The sequence below is a fragment of the Bombina bombina genome, chromosome 7 (assembly GCF_027579735.1).
Source record: "Bombina bombina isolate aBomBom1 chromosome 7, aBomBom1.pri, whole genome shotgun sequence".
Lineage (NCBI taxonomy): Eukaryota > Metazoa > Chordata > Amphibia > Anura > Bombinatoridae > Bombina > Bombina bombina.
The window spans coordinates 308,055,583-308,073,841 of NC_069505.1; the positions used below are offsets into that span (position 1 = coordinate 308,055,583).

Consider the following 18,259-nt stretch of genomic DNA (forward strand, 5'->3'; position numbering starts at 1 on the left):
GGGATTGTGTCCTCACTGGACCAGGACGGGAAAATGAGAGTGGATATGACCTGCTGCGACGTCGCACAGCAGGAAAGGGGAGAGGTGTGCGCCTTACCGAACTGGAGTATAATTGGAGTGCAGGGTTAATATATCGGTTCATGCATTGTAAGGCCTAAATCAAAAAGGTGTCTTCTTTATGTCCAATTGGACCCACACTGTGTCTGTAGATCAGAGGAAAAATAAGCTTGCGTGATAATCAATAAAGTCACTTAAACTACTACTGTAAAATATATGTTTCAGTTATTCTGGACTTTATTAATATCACATGTATTACCAGTCCTAGCAAAAGCTTGTGTAGGTTTTAAGTTACTTTGCTCCTCCTGTAATTTGACTACTTGCAGCACATTCCTCCTAATAAATGGATTAATGGATCTGTTTAGCTGGGCAGCCAAAATGGTGAATCAGATTTGATGTGTATTTGGAGCACAGAACTAACGTCTCAATTCTGATGTTGCAAAGGCAATAGCAAACCAATGGACTTCAAAAGTCTTAATACATCCACTCTGTACCTTTAAATCAGGAGGAAATTGAACTGCTGTAATGTGCAGAGAAGTTACTCCAATCCCTACCTCAGTAAATTTATAGCCGTTCTTGGGAGCTGTATTAGTATTGATAATGCAGGGGCTTGTAGAGTCCAGCATATGGTTATATATGTTTTAAGTGGTCTTTAAGTGAGCTGACTGCAGCATATTCCACCGGCAAGAGGAATAAGTTAGCTGCGCAATAGGACACCCAAAATGGCGGAGTTTTGTGCCAAATTCTGTGTAGTGAATTTAGATGTTTCCCAGCTTATTCACAGTTAATATGTTAGGGTCTCTCCTGTCAACATATGGTCTGCGTTATCCCCAAATATTAAATCCTGTGTGTGTGTTATATAGGGAAATCTTGCTCCGGTACTGCTTTCTAAGAGTTATGTTGCCCAAGTCTAACGGTAGCTCTCCAAGCGCTGTTAACTAATTGCGGCCCCTATAGACCCAATCCTCCTTGCCCACCAGAGCTTCTATGCAGCGGTCTTACCTGGAGATTATATCTCCTCCGCTCATCTGGTACTTGTCGCTGAGTTTGGGAGTTGACAACCACAGACCGGCACCTCTCTGATCAATATCTATCGATGTGGCTTAAAGGTCACTCAGATCCAGTACAGATGACCCCCGGAGCGGGTCCCCGGCCCTCCGGGTATGTGGTTGGCACTTGTAGATTGAATGTCTTTCCCTTTTGTTTGTACATATATATATATATATATATATATATATATATATATATATATATATAAGTATGGGTGAGAGGTATCGCTGTATGATATGGTTGGATGTGTGGGTTTATTGCAGTAGTCCCAGAGTGTGGGATAGAGAGAGTATGCTAGATGACATAATGGGTGAGAGGTATCAGTGTATGATATGGTTGGGTTTATAGGTGTAGTCCCAGAGAGTGGGATAGATAGTGTGCTAGATGACATGATGGGTGAGAGGTATCACTGTATGATATGGTTGGATGGCTGGGTTTTTTGGGGTAGTCCCAGAAAGTGGGATAGAGAGAGTATGTTAGAGGAAAGGATGGGTGAGAGGTATCAATGTATAACATAGTTAGAAGGCTGGGTATATTGGGATAGACCCAGAGAGTTCGATAGATAGAGTGTTCTAGTTGACAGGATGAATGAGAGGTATCACTGTATGATATAGTAGGATGTGCGGGTTTATTGGGGTAGTCCCAGAGAATGGGATAGAGAGAGCATATTAGATGACAGAATGGGTGAGTGGTATCACTGTAAAACATGGCTAGATGGCTGGGTATATTGTGTAGTCCCAGAGAGTGGGATAGATAGAGTGTGCTAGATGACAGGATGGATGAGATGTATCACTGTATGATATGATTGGATGTGTGGGTTTATTGGGGTAGTCCCAGAGAGTGGGATAGAGAGAGCATGCTAGATGACAGGATGGGTGAGAGGTATCACTGTAAGATATGGTTGGATGGCTGGGTATATTGGGGTAGTTCCAGAGAGTGGGATATAGAGAGTATGGTAGATGACTGGGTTGGTGAGAGGCATCCTGTATGATATGATTTAATGGCTGGCTTTATTGGGGTAATCCCAGAGAGTGAGATAGAGAAAATGTGTTAGAGGACAGGATGGGTGAGGTATCACTGTATGATATAGTTGGATGGCTGGGTATACTGGGAAGTTTCAGAGAGTGGGATAGAGAAAGTGTGTAAGGACAGGATGGGTGAGACTGAGAGGTATCACTGTATAAGATGATTGGGTATACTGGGAAGTTCCATAGAGTGGGATAGAGAAAGTGTGTTAGGACAGGGTGGGTGAGAGGTATCACTGTATGAGATGGATGGGTGAGTGAGTTTATCAGGGTAGTACAGAGAGGGTGTTATAGGACTGGATGGGAGAGAGATGAGATCATATAGGATCAGTGGATTTCCTGAGGTAATCCCAGAGTGTGTGGGACCGAAAGTCTACTTAAATTGGCAGGATAAGATAATGGTATTGAGTAGTAATAGTTAGAGTTGGGTTAGTCAATTAATGAGTCAGTTGCATGAACAAATAGATAATATTGGGTAGTGTGGCTTCTGTAAATGGGATGGGGTAAGGTAGAAGATGACATGACATGGCATAATCAGGGTGCTACAGTATAATGAGGGGAGGAGAACTATATATCATTTAATGTGATCAGGGGTCATAGCGGTTGTAAGAAGGATTACGTGCAATGTTACTTAAGCTTCTGTTTTGCTTTAAGACACCTTCATTTTTGTTTCTTTAGGAACTTCTAGAGAGGACAGCGTGGAGACAACATATGTGATTGCTGTAACTGTGTGCCTGACCGTGGCAGGACTAGTGCTTTTTCTCCTGTGTGTTAGGTAAAGGCTGTTAAGTCTTTGTACATCTAGTTATCCAGTAGAAAAACAAGGTTTTTCATTAGGTAGCTGTCTATGACTAGCCAATTCAAGCGGGAATATGCATGTTTGACTTTTGATTCATTTTTGATACACTCCCCCACTGTAAACAGGACTGGCCAAATTAAACCTAGCAGAACTAGAAGTAGGTGGTTATATTCTCTGCTTTGCATATCTGTCATTGTATTTGTGTCCTCGTCCAGATACACTTTAAGGGGGTGGTTCTTCTGGTGAGGTGATGCAGATGTATCACCCCTCTCTTTTCATCTGAGCTAAATGTAATAAGGTAACAAAGCATTTCCTTGTAAATTTTATTTCATAGACCATGTAAATAATCTGAATTACTTATTGAGTTTGCAATTATTAGGATTATTCCTTGACTTTAGAATAATCTGGCATAGTCAATGGGTCTATTCCAGTTGACACTTTAAAGTTGGTGGGAGTGAGGTGTTGAAAAAAAAAGAAGAAATTAACAGTGCCTTTATATTGCGGTCTATGGGGCCGATTTATCCATTGTCGGCAGATATGATCCGCTGTAGAGGATCATGTCCGCCCGACATCGATAAATGCCGACAGCATAAGCTTTCATCATTTATCATTGCACAAGCATTTTGTGTGAAATGCTTGTGTAATACCGCCCCCTGCACATTCGGGGCCAATCGCCCGCTAGCAGGGGGTGTCAATCATCCTGATCGTATCTGATTGGGATGATTGCTATCCGTCACCTCAGAGGTGGCGGATGAATTAAGGAGCAGCGGTCTTATGACCATTGATTCTTAACTTTTGTTTCCGGCGAGCCTGAAGGCTTGTGTGGAAACTGCTGCATTCACAGCATGATAATTCGGCCCCTATGGGAACTGTGTGACAACAATGTAAATATATATGTATATGACTATATACATATATATTTATGTGTTAATATGTGTATATACACATATCAACACATAAAACAAAATTTATGCTTACCTGATAAATTTATTTCTCTTGTGGTGTATCCAGTCCACGGATCATCCATTACTTGTGGGATATTCTCCTTCCCAACAGGAAGCTGCAAGAGGATCACCCACAGCAGAGCTGTCTATATAGCTCCTCCTCTAACTGCCACCTACCAGTCATTCGACCGAAGACAAGAAAGCGAAAGGAGAAATTATAGGGTGCAGTGGTGACTGTCGTTTAAAAATAAAAAACACCTGCCTTAAAATGACAGGGTGGGCCGTGGACTGGATACACCACAAGAGAAATAAATTTATCAGGTAAGCATAAATTTTGTTTTCTCTTGTAAGGTGTATCCAGTCCACGGATCATCCATTACTTGTGGGATACCAATACCAAAGCTATAGGACACGGATGAAGGGAGGGACAAGGAAGGCTCTTAAACGGAAGGCACCACTGCCTGTAAGACCTTTCTCCCAAAAATAGCCTCTGAAGAAGCAAAAGTATCAAATTTATAGAATTTAGAAAAAGTATGAAGCGAAGACCAAGTCGCCGCCTTACAAATCTGTTCAACAGAAGCCTCATTCTTAAAAGCCCATGTGGAAGCTACCGCTCTAGTAGAATGAGCTGTAATTCTTTCAGGAGGCTGCTGGCCAGCAGTCTCATAAGCTAAGCGGATTATACTTCTTAGCCAAAAAGATAGAGAAGTTGCCGAAGCCTTTTGGCCTCTCCTCTGTCCAGAGTAGACAACAAACAATGCAGATGTTTGACGAAAATCTTTAGTAGCTTGTAAATAAAACTTTAAAGCACGAACCACGTCAAGATTGTGTAATAGACGTTCCTTCTTTGAAGAAGGATTAGGACACAGTGACGGAACAACAATCTCCTGATTGATATATATTTTTTTTTTTTTAAATAATTTTTTATTTGAGGCATTGAATATAAACAACACAAAGAATATATCCAGGCACAATATCGTATACACAGAGATAAAACAAAGAAACTTATGCAGTTCACATATCGAGAGTAAACAAGGATTAAACCGTTGGTGCACTAATGTAGCTTTTGATATCTCAGTGTCCAATCCATAATAGTGCTTTACTTGTATGGAAGCTGGGATCGGTGACATGACATCCTTAATTGGTTCAAAAACAGAAGAGTAAGGGTAACATAAGTTATAGTACCAGCATTGTGATCTTTAACCTGAAATGTAAAATTGTAAATAAACAACATGTGTGACTGGAACATGCATAAATGAAGCCTCTTTTTTTTTTTTTTATAACTGAGAACTAATGGTCCCCACTCTACAATAAAGGTGTTCTAGCAGTTAAATAAGGGTAAGAGGTAGGGAGTTGGCTGTTATCAGGCCTCCCGTAGGCCTGTATAAACGGGGGGGGGGAAGCAGCGGGCCAAAGCCGCTCAAAATAGAGGGGAGATGGGAGGGCGGAGCCAATCAAAACGTTATAAGGGTGTAGACTACAATGCTATTTAACTCTATGAGGCAGGGAACTAACAGAAGGAGGATGAATATAACCATGGCATATATATTATAGAGAAGTAGTATGCATACTATAAAATATGTGTGAATCTAAGTTACTAAATAGACTAATGATAAAATAGAAAGGGTGGTTTCACCTGGAACCGAGGCAGGTACAATTTGAGGCCCTGTGATATGGACATGAGTCAAGCTTATTAAACTATATGGTAACAAGTGATGAGCCTACGAACCAAAGAGAGTAGGGTTTTGTACCTCATAGATAAATATAAATAGAGCACCCACATAGACAGATTTCTCCAACACTATAACTACTATGAGTTACTGCATACATGTCCCAAACCAAGATCATTAATTTATCTGTTATGCTGAGCCGTGCTTTCCCAGTTAACACAGCCCAGCAGTGTCTTATTATGACATAAAGTGAGATTGAATACTATGAGGTGGGATGAAGGATGAGGAGGTCATCCACTGAAGTAATAGAGTTTGCTAGGAATGGGAGAGTAAATCTCAGTAAAGCTGGATGGGGACAGACTAAAATAAAGGGGTTAGCTTATCTGTTGCCCAAGTTATGTGTGAGGGGGATTATTAAAATATATGAAGCATGAAGGGCTTCGGTATGAGCCCCTCTCCTGGGGGAGTGCCACCTATAGGCAGGGTGGGAAAAGGAGGAGGGATATGACCCGCAGGCAATAGATACCGGCGGGAAAGGGAGGAGAGGGGCCCAGTAAAAGTGGGTGGATTGTCCTGTTAATAACTTCGTAAAGTCTCCTCTACTAAGAGAGGTAGCACCATATACTATTCAGATATAAATAAAAGGAGGTACTGCAGCTAACTTCAGGCCAAAGCTTCATGTGAGAGAGAGTGCAATTAAATACCGTCTGAGCGAGTCCTCCTAAATATATCTTTTCATGCCTTGCTAACACTTAATCATGTGCCCTTCTGAGGAGGAGAAATGAACTATATAGTGCGGCTCATTCTACATTTTAACGGATATAGCATATCTGGTGATAGCAAAAGGTTTAGCAAACATAAGTGTAAGATTAAATAGAATATGAATCTAGTCTCTTTATCTGCAGATAATATTAAAGCTCGGCTCCAAGTGAGAGGATTGTAAGTCAGAATTTCAGTATACAGAGTCTCTAATCATAGGATCATTATCATAACATAAACATCTACAGGTATACATCCGTGTGGGCTATAAAATGTGATAATATACTAAGTTGAGCTACACAACTTTCACCTGTAATAGGAGTTTCATCAGCAGAATACTTATATTAATCAGTAACTTTCATGGCTTATATATACAGTAGAGACTACAATCTATAAATATATGAGTTAGCAGCAAGAGAATAAATGTGCTCCCTGCAAGTGACACAAAAACATAACCGTTGAAACACATAGGCAAAAGATCTAATCATGAAAGATGGCGGAGCAAACATTATAAAGAAATTGAAGCCATAAGGCAGAGTGACCCAAGTTGCAAGATTTTGTGACATGCTTAACCAACATTATAAGGCATAAACTGATAAACAGAGGACCTTACATAGGAAGTCCATATTGGATGAGAAAGTCTCAGGGAGGTTTGAAGTAACAGGAAGGCACAACAAGTTCCTGAGAGCTTGAAAATAATGTCACTGGAATCATGAGTCGTTGCCCAAAATTTTCTCAGGTTCCAGTAGGGCCATAAAGACCCTGATCCTAGAATTTGGGGAATTGATAACCAGAGAGACTGGAGATATCTCGATAAGAAGCCGGAACCGGTGTCTGGGAATGTGTCTGCTAACGGAGTAATTTTGAACAAGCTCTGCAGCGCTAACGATGTCGGTGTGATTATAGCTCCATAGAAGTGGTTTCCCGGGACAGAGGCAGCGGCCCCAAGAGGAGGGGGGTGAGTATGTAAGGCCCAAGATGGCGGCATAACAAGTGTGCACACTGCTGTCGCAGTGATATTCTCACCGGGTTCCGGCTTCACCTGGATGGGCTGCGAAGAGGGAAAAGGCAGTAGACGATCCATCTCGCAAAGTTCAGAGTGCGGCATGTCACTGCCAGAGGTGATCCCCCGCACAAGCTCAGCTGTTGTCTTATTAGCCTCGGCGAGTTGTGTCGGATCTACGGCCTCCTCCGTGTGGGTTCCCTGCGGAGTGAGCGCTAGCAACAATGACATCAGGTCCTCTTTCATGCTTCGAAAGTGTTGATCTAAGCTTTGCTGGGTACGTTGTTCCCAAACTGTAAGGGCTTCCATATTGTTGAGATATAGGCTCCAGCCGGTACGCCTGTGTGGGGTAGCGTAAAGATAAGTTTCAGCGTTGCGCTCCTTGATTAAGTTAGCTTCGGCCCCTAGTAAAATATTACAGGTAGCTTTAATCTTTTAGAGTAATTTAGAACAAGTTTGGGCTCTGTACACGCTAAATAAATTAGTAAATGTTATCTATGAGCCTGGAGCTACAAGCATACACGTCTAGCTGGCTCGGCAGTTGGCTCCGCCCCCCCCTGATTGATATTTTTATTATATACCACCTTAGGCAGAAAACCAGGTTTGGTACGTAACACTACCTTATCTGCATGGAAAATGAGATAAGGGTAATCACATTGTAAAGCAGATAACTCCGAAACTCTTCGAGCCGAGTAGATAGCTACTAAAAACAGAACTTTCCAAGATAAGAGCTTAATATCTATGGAATGCAAAGGTTCAAACAGAACCCCTTGAAGAACTTTAAGAACTAAATTTAAACTCCATGGCGGACAAAAGGTTTAAAAACAGGCTTGATTCTAACCAGAGGCTGACAAAATGCCTGAACATCTGGAACCTCAGCCAGACATTTGTGCAAAAGAATAGACAGAGCAGAAATCTGTCCCTTTAAGGAACTAGCTGATAAACCCTTCTCCAATCCTTCTTGGAGAAAAGATAATATCCTAGGAATCCTGACTTTACTCCATGAGCAACCCTTGGATTCACACCAATGAAGATATTTACACCATATCTTATGATAGATTTTCCTGGTGACAGGCTTTCGCGCCTGTATTAAGGTATCAATGACCGACTCGGAGAAACCACGCTTTGATAAAATCAAGTGTTCAATCTCCAAGCAGTCAGACGCAGAAAAATTAGATTTGGATGGTTGAAAGGACCCTGAAGTAGAAGGTCCTGTCTCAGAGGTAGAGTCCATGGTGGAGAGGATGACATGTCCACCAGATCTGCATACCAAGTCCTGCAAGGCCACGCAGGTGCTATCAAAATCACCAAAGTTCTCTCCTGTTTGATCTTGGCAATCAGACGAGGGAGCAGAGGAAACAGTGGAAACACATAAGCCAGGTTGAAGGACCAAGGCACTGCTAGAGCATCTATCAGTGCTGCCTTGGGATCCCTGGACCTGGAACCGTAACAAGGAAGCTTGGCGTTCTGACGAGATGCCATGAGATCCAGTTCTGGTTTGCCCCAAAGTTGAATCAACTGTGCAAATACCTCCAGATGGAGCTCCCACTCCCCCGGATGAAAAGTCTGTCGACTTAGAAAATCCGCCTCCCAGTTCTCTACTCCTGGGATATGGATAGCTGATAGATGGCAAGAGTGAATCTCTGCCCATCGAATTATCTTTGAAACCTCCAACATTGCTAGGGAACTTCTTGTTCCCCCTTGATGGTTGATGTAAGCTACAGTCTTGATGTTGTCCGACTGAAATCTGATGAACCTGACCGCAGCTTGCTGAGGCCAAGCCTGAAGAGCATTGAATATCGCTCTTAGTTACAGAATGTTTATAGGAAGGAGTGCTTCCTCCTGAGTCCACGATCCATGAGCCTTCAGGGAATTCCAGACTGCACCCAAGCCCAGAAGGCTGGCATCTGTTGTTACTATTGTCCAATCTGGCCTGCGGAAGGTCATACCTTTGGACAGATGGACCCGAGATAGCCACCAGAGAAGAGAATCCCTGGTCTCTTGATCCAGATTTAGTAGAGGGGACAAATCCGTGTAATCCCCATTCCACTGACTGAGCATGCAGAGTTGCAGCGGTCTGAGATGTAGGCGGGCAAACGGCACTATGTCAATTGCCGCTACCATTAAGCGGATTACTTCCATACACTGAGCCACTGAAGGGCGAGAAGTAGAATAAAGAACACGGCAGGAATTTAGAAGTTTTGACAACCTGGCCTCTGTCAGGTAAATCTTCATTTCTACAGAATCTATCAGAGTTCCCAGGAAGGAAACTCTTGTGAGAGGGGATAGAGAACTCTTCTTTTCATTCACTTTCCACCCATGAGACCTCAGGAATGCCAGAACAATGTCCGTATGGGACTTGGCAATTTGGAAATTCGACGCCTGTATCAGAATGTCGTCTAAGTAAGGGGCTACTGCTATGCCCCGCGGCCTTAGGACCGCCAGAAGTGACCCCAGAACCTTCGTAAAGATTCTTGGTGCCATAGCTAACCCAAAGGGAAGAGCCACAAACTGGTAATGCCTGTCTAGGAAGGCTAACCTGAGAAACCGATGATGATCTTTGTGTATCGGAATGTGAAGATAAGCATCCTTTAAGTCCACGGTAGTCATGTATTGACCCTCCTGGATCATAGGTAGGATGGTTCGAATAGTCTCCATCTTGAAAGATGGGACCCTGAGAAATTTGTTTTGGATCTTGAGATCTAAGATTGGTCTGAAGGTTCCCTCTTTCTTGGGAACCACAAAGAGATTTGAATAGAAGCCTTGCCCCTGTTCCTCCTTTGGACCTGGGTGGATCACTCCCATAACTAGGAGGTCTTGAACACAATGTAAGAATGCCTCTCTCTTTATCTGGTCTGCAGATAATTGTGAGAGGTGAAATCTTCCTTTTGGGGAAGAAGCTTTGAAGTCCAGAAGATATCCCTGGGACACAATTTCCAATGCCCAGGGATCCTGGACATCTCTTGCCCAAGCCTGGGCAAAGAGAGAAAGTCTGCCCCCTACTAGATCCGTTACCGGATCGGGGGCTGATCTTTCATGCTGTCTTAGAGGCAGCAGCAGGCTTCTTGGCCTGCTTACCTTTGTTTCAAGCCTGGTTAGGTCTCCAGACCGGCTTGGACTGGGCAAAATTTCCCTCTTGTTTTGCATTAGAGGGAGTTGATGCCGCGCTCGTCTTAAAGTTTCGAAAGGCACGAAAATTAGTTTGTTTGGTCCTTAATTTATTAGACCTATCCTGAGGAAGGGCATGACCTTTTCCTCCAGTAATATCAGAAATGATCTCCTTCAGTCCAGGCCCGAATAGGGTCTGCCCCTTGAAGGGAATGTTGAGAAGCTTAGACTTTGAAGTAACGTCAGCTGACCAGGATTTAAGCCATAGCTCCCTACGCGCCTGTATAGCAAAACCTGAGTTCTTAGCCGTTAGTTTGGTTAAATGAACAACGGCGTCAGAAACAAATGAATTGGCTAGCTTAAGCGCTTTAAGCTTGTCAAGTATATCATCCAATGGAGTTTCTACCTGTAAGGCCTCTTCCAGAGACTCAAACCAGAAGGCCGCAGCAGCAGTGACCGGGGCAATGCATGCAAGAGGCTGGAGAATAAAACCTTGTTGAATAAACATTTTCTTAAGGTAACCCTCTAACTTTTTATCCATTGGATCTAGGAAAGCACAACTGTCCTCGACGGGAATAGTTGTACGCTTAGCTAGGGTAGAAACTGCTCCCTCCACCTTAGGGACCATTTGCCATAAGTCCCGTGTAGCGGCATCTATTGGAAACATTTTCTTAAAAATAGGAGGGGGAGAGAACGGGTCTATCCCATTCCTTAGTAATAATTTCTGAAAACCTTTTAGGTATTGGAAAAACATCAGTGTAAACAGGCACTGCATAGTATTTATCCAATTTACACAATTTCTCTGGCACTATAATGGTGTCACAGTCATCCAGAGTAGCTAAAACCTCCCTGAGCAACACGCGGACGTGTTCAAGCTTAAATTTAAATGTAGACATATCAGAATCAGGTTGAAGCATCTTCCCTGAGTCAAAAAAATCACCCACAGAAAGAAGCTCTCCTGCCTCAACTTCTGCATATTGTGAGGGGATATCAGACATAGCTACTAAAGCGTCAGAGAGCTCTGTATTTTTTCTAGTCCCAGAGCTGTCTCGCTTTCCTTGTAACCCTGGTAGTTTGGACAATACCGCTGTAAGGGTATGATCCATAACTGCCGCCATGTCTTGTAAAGTAAACGCCATGGGTGCACTAGATGTACTTGGCGCCACTTGAGCGGGAGTCCCTTGAGCGGGAGTCAAAGGTTCTGACACATGGGGCGAGTTAGTCGGCATAACTTCCCCCTTGTCAATTTCCTCTGGTGATAAATCTTTTAAAGACAGAATATGATCTTTATAACTTAAAGTAAAATCAGTACATTTGGTACACATTCTAAGAGGGGGTTCCACAATGGCTTCTAAACATAATGAACAAGGAGTTTCCTCTATGTCAGACATGTTTAAACAGACTAGCAATGAGACCAGCAAGCTTGGAAAACACTTTGATAAATGTAAACAAGCAAAAAATAAAAAGGGTACTGTGCCTTTAAGAGAAACAAATTTTGTCAGAAATTGAAAAACAGTGATAAAAAGCAGTAAATCTTACTAAATTTTTACAGTGTGTATAATAGACAAACAGAGCATTGCACACACTTGCAAATGGATGATTAACCCCTTAGTTTCAAAACCGGATCAAAAAAACTATATAAACGTTTTTTAACAGTCACAACAAACTGCCACAGCTCTGCTGTGGCCCTACCTGCCCATACAACGACTTTTGAAGGCACAAAAACCCTTTGTAGCGGTCCTAAGTGTTCAGGGGACTCCTTCAGGGAAGCTGGAAGTCTCAAGCTGCAAAAACTACTGCACGATTTAGGCCTGAAATTAGGCCCCTCCCAACCTGTACTCACAGTGAGAGGGCCATAAAAAACTATCCCTAGGCAAAATCTAGCCAGCCATGTGGAAAAAAACTGGGCCCCAATAAAGTTTTATCACCAATATGTAGAAAAAAAACGTTTAAACACTTCCAGCAAACATTATCTTATTTTCAGTAATGTGAGAAAGTAATAAGAATATTACCTTTTACAGCAAGCATGATACTAGTTGTTATTAAATCACTGTAATCAGGCTTACCTTAAATAAATCCGGTATTAACAGCATTTTCTAGCATATTCATTTCTCTAGAAAAATTTAAACTGCACATACCTCATAGCAGGAGACCCTGCACGCCATTCCCCCAGCTGATGTTACCTCATCTCTTCAGTTATGTGTGAGAACAGCAATGGATCTTAGTTACAACCTGCTAAGATCATCAAAAAACACAGGCAGACTCTTCTTCAACTTTCTGCCTGAGGCTAAAACAGTACAACTCCGGTACCATTTGAAAATAATAAACTTTTGATTGAAGATAAACTACATAAATTCACCACATCTCTCTAGCTACTTCCTATCTTGTTGAGAGCTGCAAGAGAATGACTGGTAGTGGCAGTTAGGGGAGGAGCTATATAGACAGCTCTGCTGTGGGTGATCCTCTTGAAGCTTCCTGTTGGGAAGGAGAATATCCCACAAGTAATGGATGATCCATGGACTGGATACACCTTACAAGAGAAATATATATGCATAACGTCATATACATACTGTATATATTTAAAAATGCTGCCCATCGCTGCGCTACTTACACTCTTTGCTTTGCGAGGTTCTGATGCCATCTCTGACAGCATCAGAACGAGACTCCCATAGGAGCGTATGGAAGTGTGCTCTTGTGAGCGCAATGTTTCCTAGCAATGTGAATGCAAGCTTGCGTTCGCATTGAGATTTTACTTGTAATAACAGCACTTGCACGCAAACGATATTTATCGCTCTACTTGTAATCTAGCCCTTAATTCACCAATATTTTGAAAGGAAAGGGCACACAACTACAATAAAATGCTTTAATACAGTAGAGCATGTTCTATTGCACTGTTGTTTACCTATAGCTTAGTGTTTAAATTGTGTGAAGGGGGTAAACAAATAATTCAATATAGCTATAGAGTAGCAATATACTTCGACTCCTGAGCTTGACACAGGATGGTGATTGGTAACAACACACATATAGTTTGCTTGTGATTGTCTGTCTCGTGGCCTGTGTTCAGCTCTGGACCAGTAGTGTATTTCCACTCTGGAAGGCCAGAAGTCAAGCAAAATTGATAATGCAACGCATATTATTTTGTGCTCTGCCTTGCACAAAGTTGTTTTCACACACCTCCCAACTGTCCCTATTTAAGAGAAACAGTCCCTAACTCTGAGCTCTGTCCCTTTGAGACAGCCATATGTCCCTATTTGCAGAATTCCCATTAGTCCCACTTAAAGAACACCAAGAAACACCAACAAACTGCCCACACACCCACAACCCCCCCCCCCCACTAACCACCAATGATCCTTCCCCTTCCAACATAGCTCCCCTCTCAAAATGGTGAAGCATCTTTATCAACATCCTGTGACCTTGATACTCAGCAACAAATGTTGGGAGGTATAAGTTAAAATGTTTAATCATTAATTTAGTGTACCCAGTTATTTTATATTTTTTTTTAAATGGGAAGCAGCAGAAGAACAATTATTTAGCTTCTATTACAAGTTGTTGGTTATTTTAAATACCACTTTCTCTTATAATGCTTTTGAAAACCAGGTATTAACTGTTATCGCTTGCGCATTGAAAAACATGGAAGATGTATAGGAAAGAATGTAAGCAATAATTCCACTACTTGAACAGAAATGTTATGCTCCATCACAGGAACTGAGCTATATTTTCTGCTCTAGATGAAAGTAATCCTTTGACCACTGATGAAGCATGGATAGCTGAAGGGGACGAAAATGAAAACGAGAAAATGGTACTGCGTCTGAAGCCGCTACCATAAAACCACTACTTCCATACACTGTGCTACAGATGGGGAATAAATCATCTGTAGAGACCAACAGACTTTTTGCAGTTTGTGTTTGCGAGTGTCTGTGATAAACAAACACATTTGAACAGAGTCTATTATCAACCCCAGAAAGACTACTCTGTAGTTGGGATTAAAGAACCCTTGGGAATATTGATGTTCCATCCATGAGCCTGAAGGAAGGAAATTACCCTCTGGGTATGAGAGGATGCCAGGGAAAAGGACGGGGCCTGGATCAAGATGTCATCCAAATAAGGAGCAATAGAGATCCCTGTGTTCTGATTATTGCCAACAGAACTCCTAAAACCTTTGTAAAGATGTGAGGGCAATGGCTAAGACAAAAGGTAGAGCCACAAACTAGTAAACCTTAAAAACTGGAAATGGTCTTTGTGAATTGGGATGTGTAGATAAGCATCCTTCAAATCTATAGTTGTTATATATTGACCTTTTTGTACCAGGGGCAAAATAGTTCGGATTGTCTCCATCTTGAAAGAAGGAACTCTGACAAATTTGTTCAGGGACTTTAGATCAAGAATGGGATAATATGAGTTTTTCCTTTTTTGGAACAATAAGGAGGTTGGAATAAAACCGCTCCCCTGTTGAGAGACTGGGACTGGTTGGTGAGACAGATGAAACCGTTCCCAGGGAGGCATGGTGCGAAATCCTATGCATTAACCCTGGGAAATAATAAATAAGGTTTCTGATCTCTGGCAGAGCGAAAGGTACGAAAATGATTAGTTTGTTTATATCTTCCCTTCTTGTCTTGAGGAAGGAAAACTCCTATACCTCCAGTAACAATCTTAATTCAGATCCAAAAAGCAATTTACCCTCAAAGGGAATTGACAGAAGTCTATTTTTAGAGACCATATCAGCAGACCAGGATTTAAGCCATAAGACTCTCCTTAACAGGATAGTAATGGACATATTTTTAAAATAAATTTTAATAATGTCAAAAATTGCATTGCAAATAAAATAATACTTTAATGCAGTTACGGACATCTTCAAATGACTGTTCGGGAAGCGTCTAAGAAAGAGAATCACACCAAGAGGAAGTGACTGCGATTGCTGGTCTAAGCTATATACTATAATAGTTTTGTTTTGTTAGAGTTTAAATAGTTCTGTCTACTTTAGGAACCACCTCCAAGACAGATTATTTTCAGTAAGAGGATACAACCTCTTGAATCTGTTAAAAGGAGTAAAAGGAATGCCAGTTTTTTTCATTCCTTAGCAATATAATCCGTCACCAAGTCAGGAGCTTCAAATGCCTTCAGAGCCTTTGGCGGAGCTTTGAAAATCTGGTTTAACTTATTTACAGGATTTAAATTTCTGGATTCTGTTCTGACATTTCTAGGCTATTCAGAACTTCCTGTAGAATGAAACGGATATGATCCACTCAAGGGGGTAGATTTAACAAGCAGCGGATCCTTTTAGGTGGCGACCTTAAATCATCCTGATCTGATCGGGATGATTGACACCCCCTGCTAGCGGCTGATTGGCCGCAAATGTGCAGGGGGCAGCATTGCACAAGCATTTCACTAGAAATGCTTGTGCAATGATAAATACCAAAAGCGTATGCTGTCAGCATTTAGCGATGTCGAGCAGACATGATTTGCTATAGCGAATCATGTCTGCCTGGAACTTGTTAAATCTTTCCCTAAATCTGAAAGTGGAACAAGCTCTGTTTCAGTTACTAGTTCAAGGTCATATGAGGAGATTTCTCCCTCAGAGCACTGTAAAGTAGGTGGTAACAGAGCTAAAGGCTCAGCTCCTGCATTTGAATCCTGAGCTGTATTAAACTCCCTGGATGTTCCCTCTAATGAGTCAAACATATTTATTGGGGTATATATAAGCAAAACTGAAATACTAAAGTACAGATTAAAGGCTAGATTACAAGTGGAGCGCTAATTTATCGCAATGGCTGTAAATGGACAAATTCGCCTGTTTACAGGCAAACGATAAATAACGAGCTTGCGGTAGCAATTAGCACTCCAAAAATTAACCAGAGGTCAGACCTCTGGTTAACTTTAAAAATATCCCCCAAAATTAAGTGTAGAGTTGTTTTCATAAATAAAAAAAAGAGTAGCATTTTTATTTTTTAAAATAATAACTGAATAAAGCAGTTTCTAGGGCTTAAAGTGAGCGGGTCTGAGATGTTAGTAAAAAGTGGCAAGTACCTTTACGTTGCGGTGTATATATTTATGTATATGTTTATAGACCTATATATTTATGTGTATATACACATATAAACACATAAATATATATGTATATATTCATATACATATATATTAAAATTTTGCTGCCTATCGCTGCGCAACTTACCTCCTTTGCTGCACTAGGATCTCAGCCGTGTCTCACAGCATGAGAATGAGGCTCCCATTGGAGCCTATGCAAGTGCGCTCTCGTGAGCGCAAAGCTTCCCTGCAAAGCAAACACAAGGTTGCGTTCGCATTGCGTTTAACTTGTATTACCAGCACACATTTGGGTGCACTGATATTACTGAGTGGAGAGCAAATATTGAGTAAGCGATATTTTTCTCTCCACTAGTAATCTGGCCCTAAATGTACATAACAGAAAAAACAATTGTATTAATGACAATAATACAAGTAGCAGTCCTATAAATACACCTATCAAACCTTTATAAGGTAGGAAAGTAGACCTCAATTTTTTTTTAAACCAATAAAATTTTATGTGAACATTTCCCACCCACTTAGCAGCTCTTATGGGGGTACTCACGACAGTTAAAATCCAGGATTTTAGATGAGAAAAAGCCTAAAAGGTGAGAAACATTTAGTTGTTTTAAGAGCGGTGGAGAGGAAGATAGGGGCTGTATTAACCGCCATAACAAAATATTCAAAAAACACAAATTTGAAAATAAAAACTAAAAAACTTTATGGAGATAATTTCTAACTAATCCCCAACCTAACCATAGAGCAATTAACGGTTCTCCTAAAGAGACAGTAACATATTTCCAAAAACAATTGAAAAATACATTTCTGGGGTAAAAAAATATAATAGAGCCCAATTTTTGTTTTGTTTTAAGCAAGTACCAAGTGTAAGGGCTGGAAACCCCAAGACTATATGGTATCTATGAAATAGGATACCATTGATAGTGAATGGGGTTATATGTGGTGTCTGAGTCACCTTGACTGCAGAACCTTTCCACAGATCTTATGAGCTTGCTGAGGCCTTTCTCCCTCACAGAAACTCTGATGCAGTAGAGAAACCATCCAGTGCAAGTATAAATACTGCAGAGGATATTAGTGGATAGACCTTTAACCCTTTTGGTGTAGGCTGAGGGACAGAGTCCTCGGGATGCCAAATGGCAGTTATTGCTGAGAGATTTACTCTTGAGGGTTTTGATATTGCCATATAAGTCATCTTCAACCCCTGTTTCAGTAGTCATTTCCAATCTTCTAGTGAAAACTGAAAGAGGCAGAAACGGTCTGAGCTCCCAATATGTTAGTAAATAACAAACTCTTGATGGCAGAGCTCTTCACTCAACCTCTCACCTTGGAGGCCAAGAACTAACTGGAGAGAATTTTTGCCCATGCCTAGTAACTATCAACACTACAAGTCCATTTCATATTGCACACAATATAAATTAAGTGGGATGGTTCAATCTTTTAGGATTAGTTGTTTGCAATAACTTTTTTTACTCCTCTTATTTTTTTTCATAGATTTTGGTAATCACTGTCAACTACCTAATAATCTGTGGTACCCATTGGGGCCTATTTATCAAGCCGTCAACCGCAAATACGCTGGAATTCCGCAACGTAATTGTGGCGAGCCTGATTCCCCTTGTTTATCAAACCCTACAGACCGGCAAAAGTAGAATTTTGTGACGTAACATACGATCCGCCGGTCTCAGTCTGACACAGATCGATGCATACGTCATTACAGATGTTCCGAATGCAAATTTGACACTATCTGACTACTTTGAAAGTTAACACATTTCTAGCAGGTACGCTCGGCACAATTCCGGCCCTGCGTACCT

At 41.4% G+C, this 18,259-nt stretch overlaps 1 protein-coding gene across 3 annotated transcripts in view; it reads left to right on the forward strand.

Annotated features, from left to right (window-relative positions):
* The window catches only part of IL5RA (interleukin 5 receptor subunit alpha), a 117,852-nt gene that overhangs the window by 49,238 nt on the left and 50,355 nt on the right, over window positions 1–18,259 (forward strand). For all 3 annotated transcript variants that reach the window (XM_053720929.1, XM_053720928.1, XM_053720930.1), the window contains exon 9: window positions 2,811–2,907. In XM_053720929.1, the coding sequence (XP_053576904.1) occupies window positions 2,811–2,907 (97 nt within the window). The remainder of the gene's footprint in view (window positions 1–2,810; window positions 2,908–18,259) is intronic.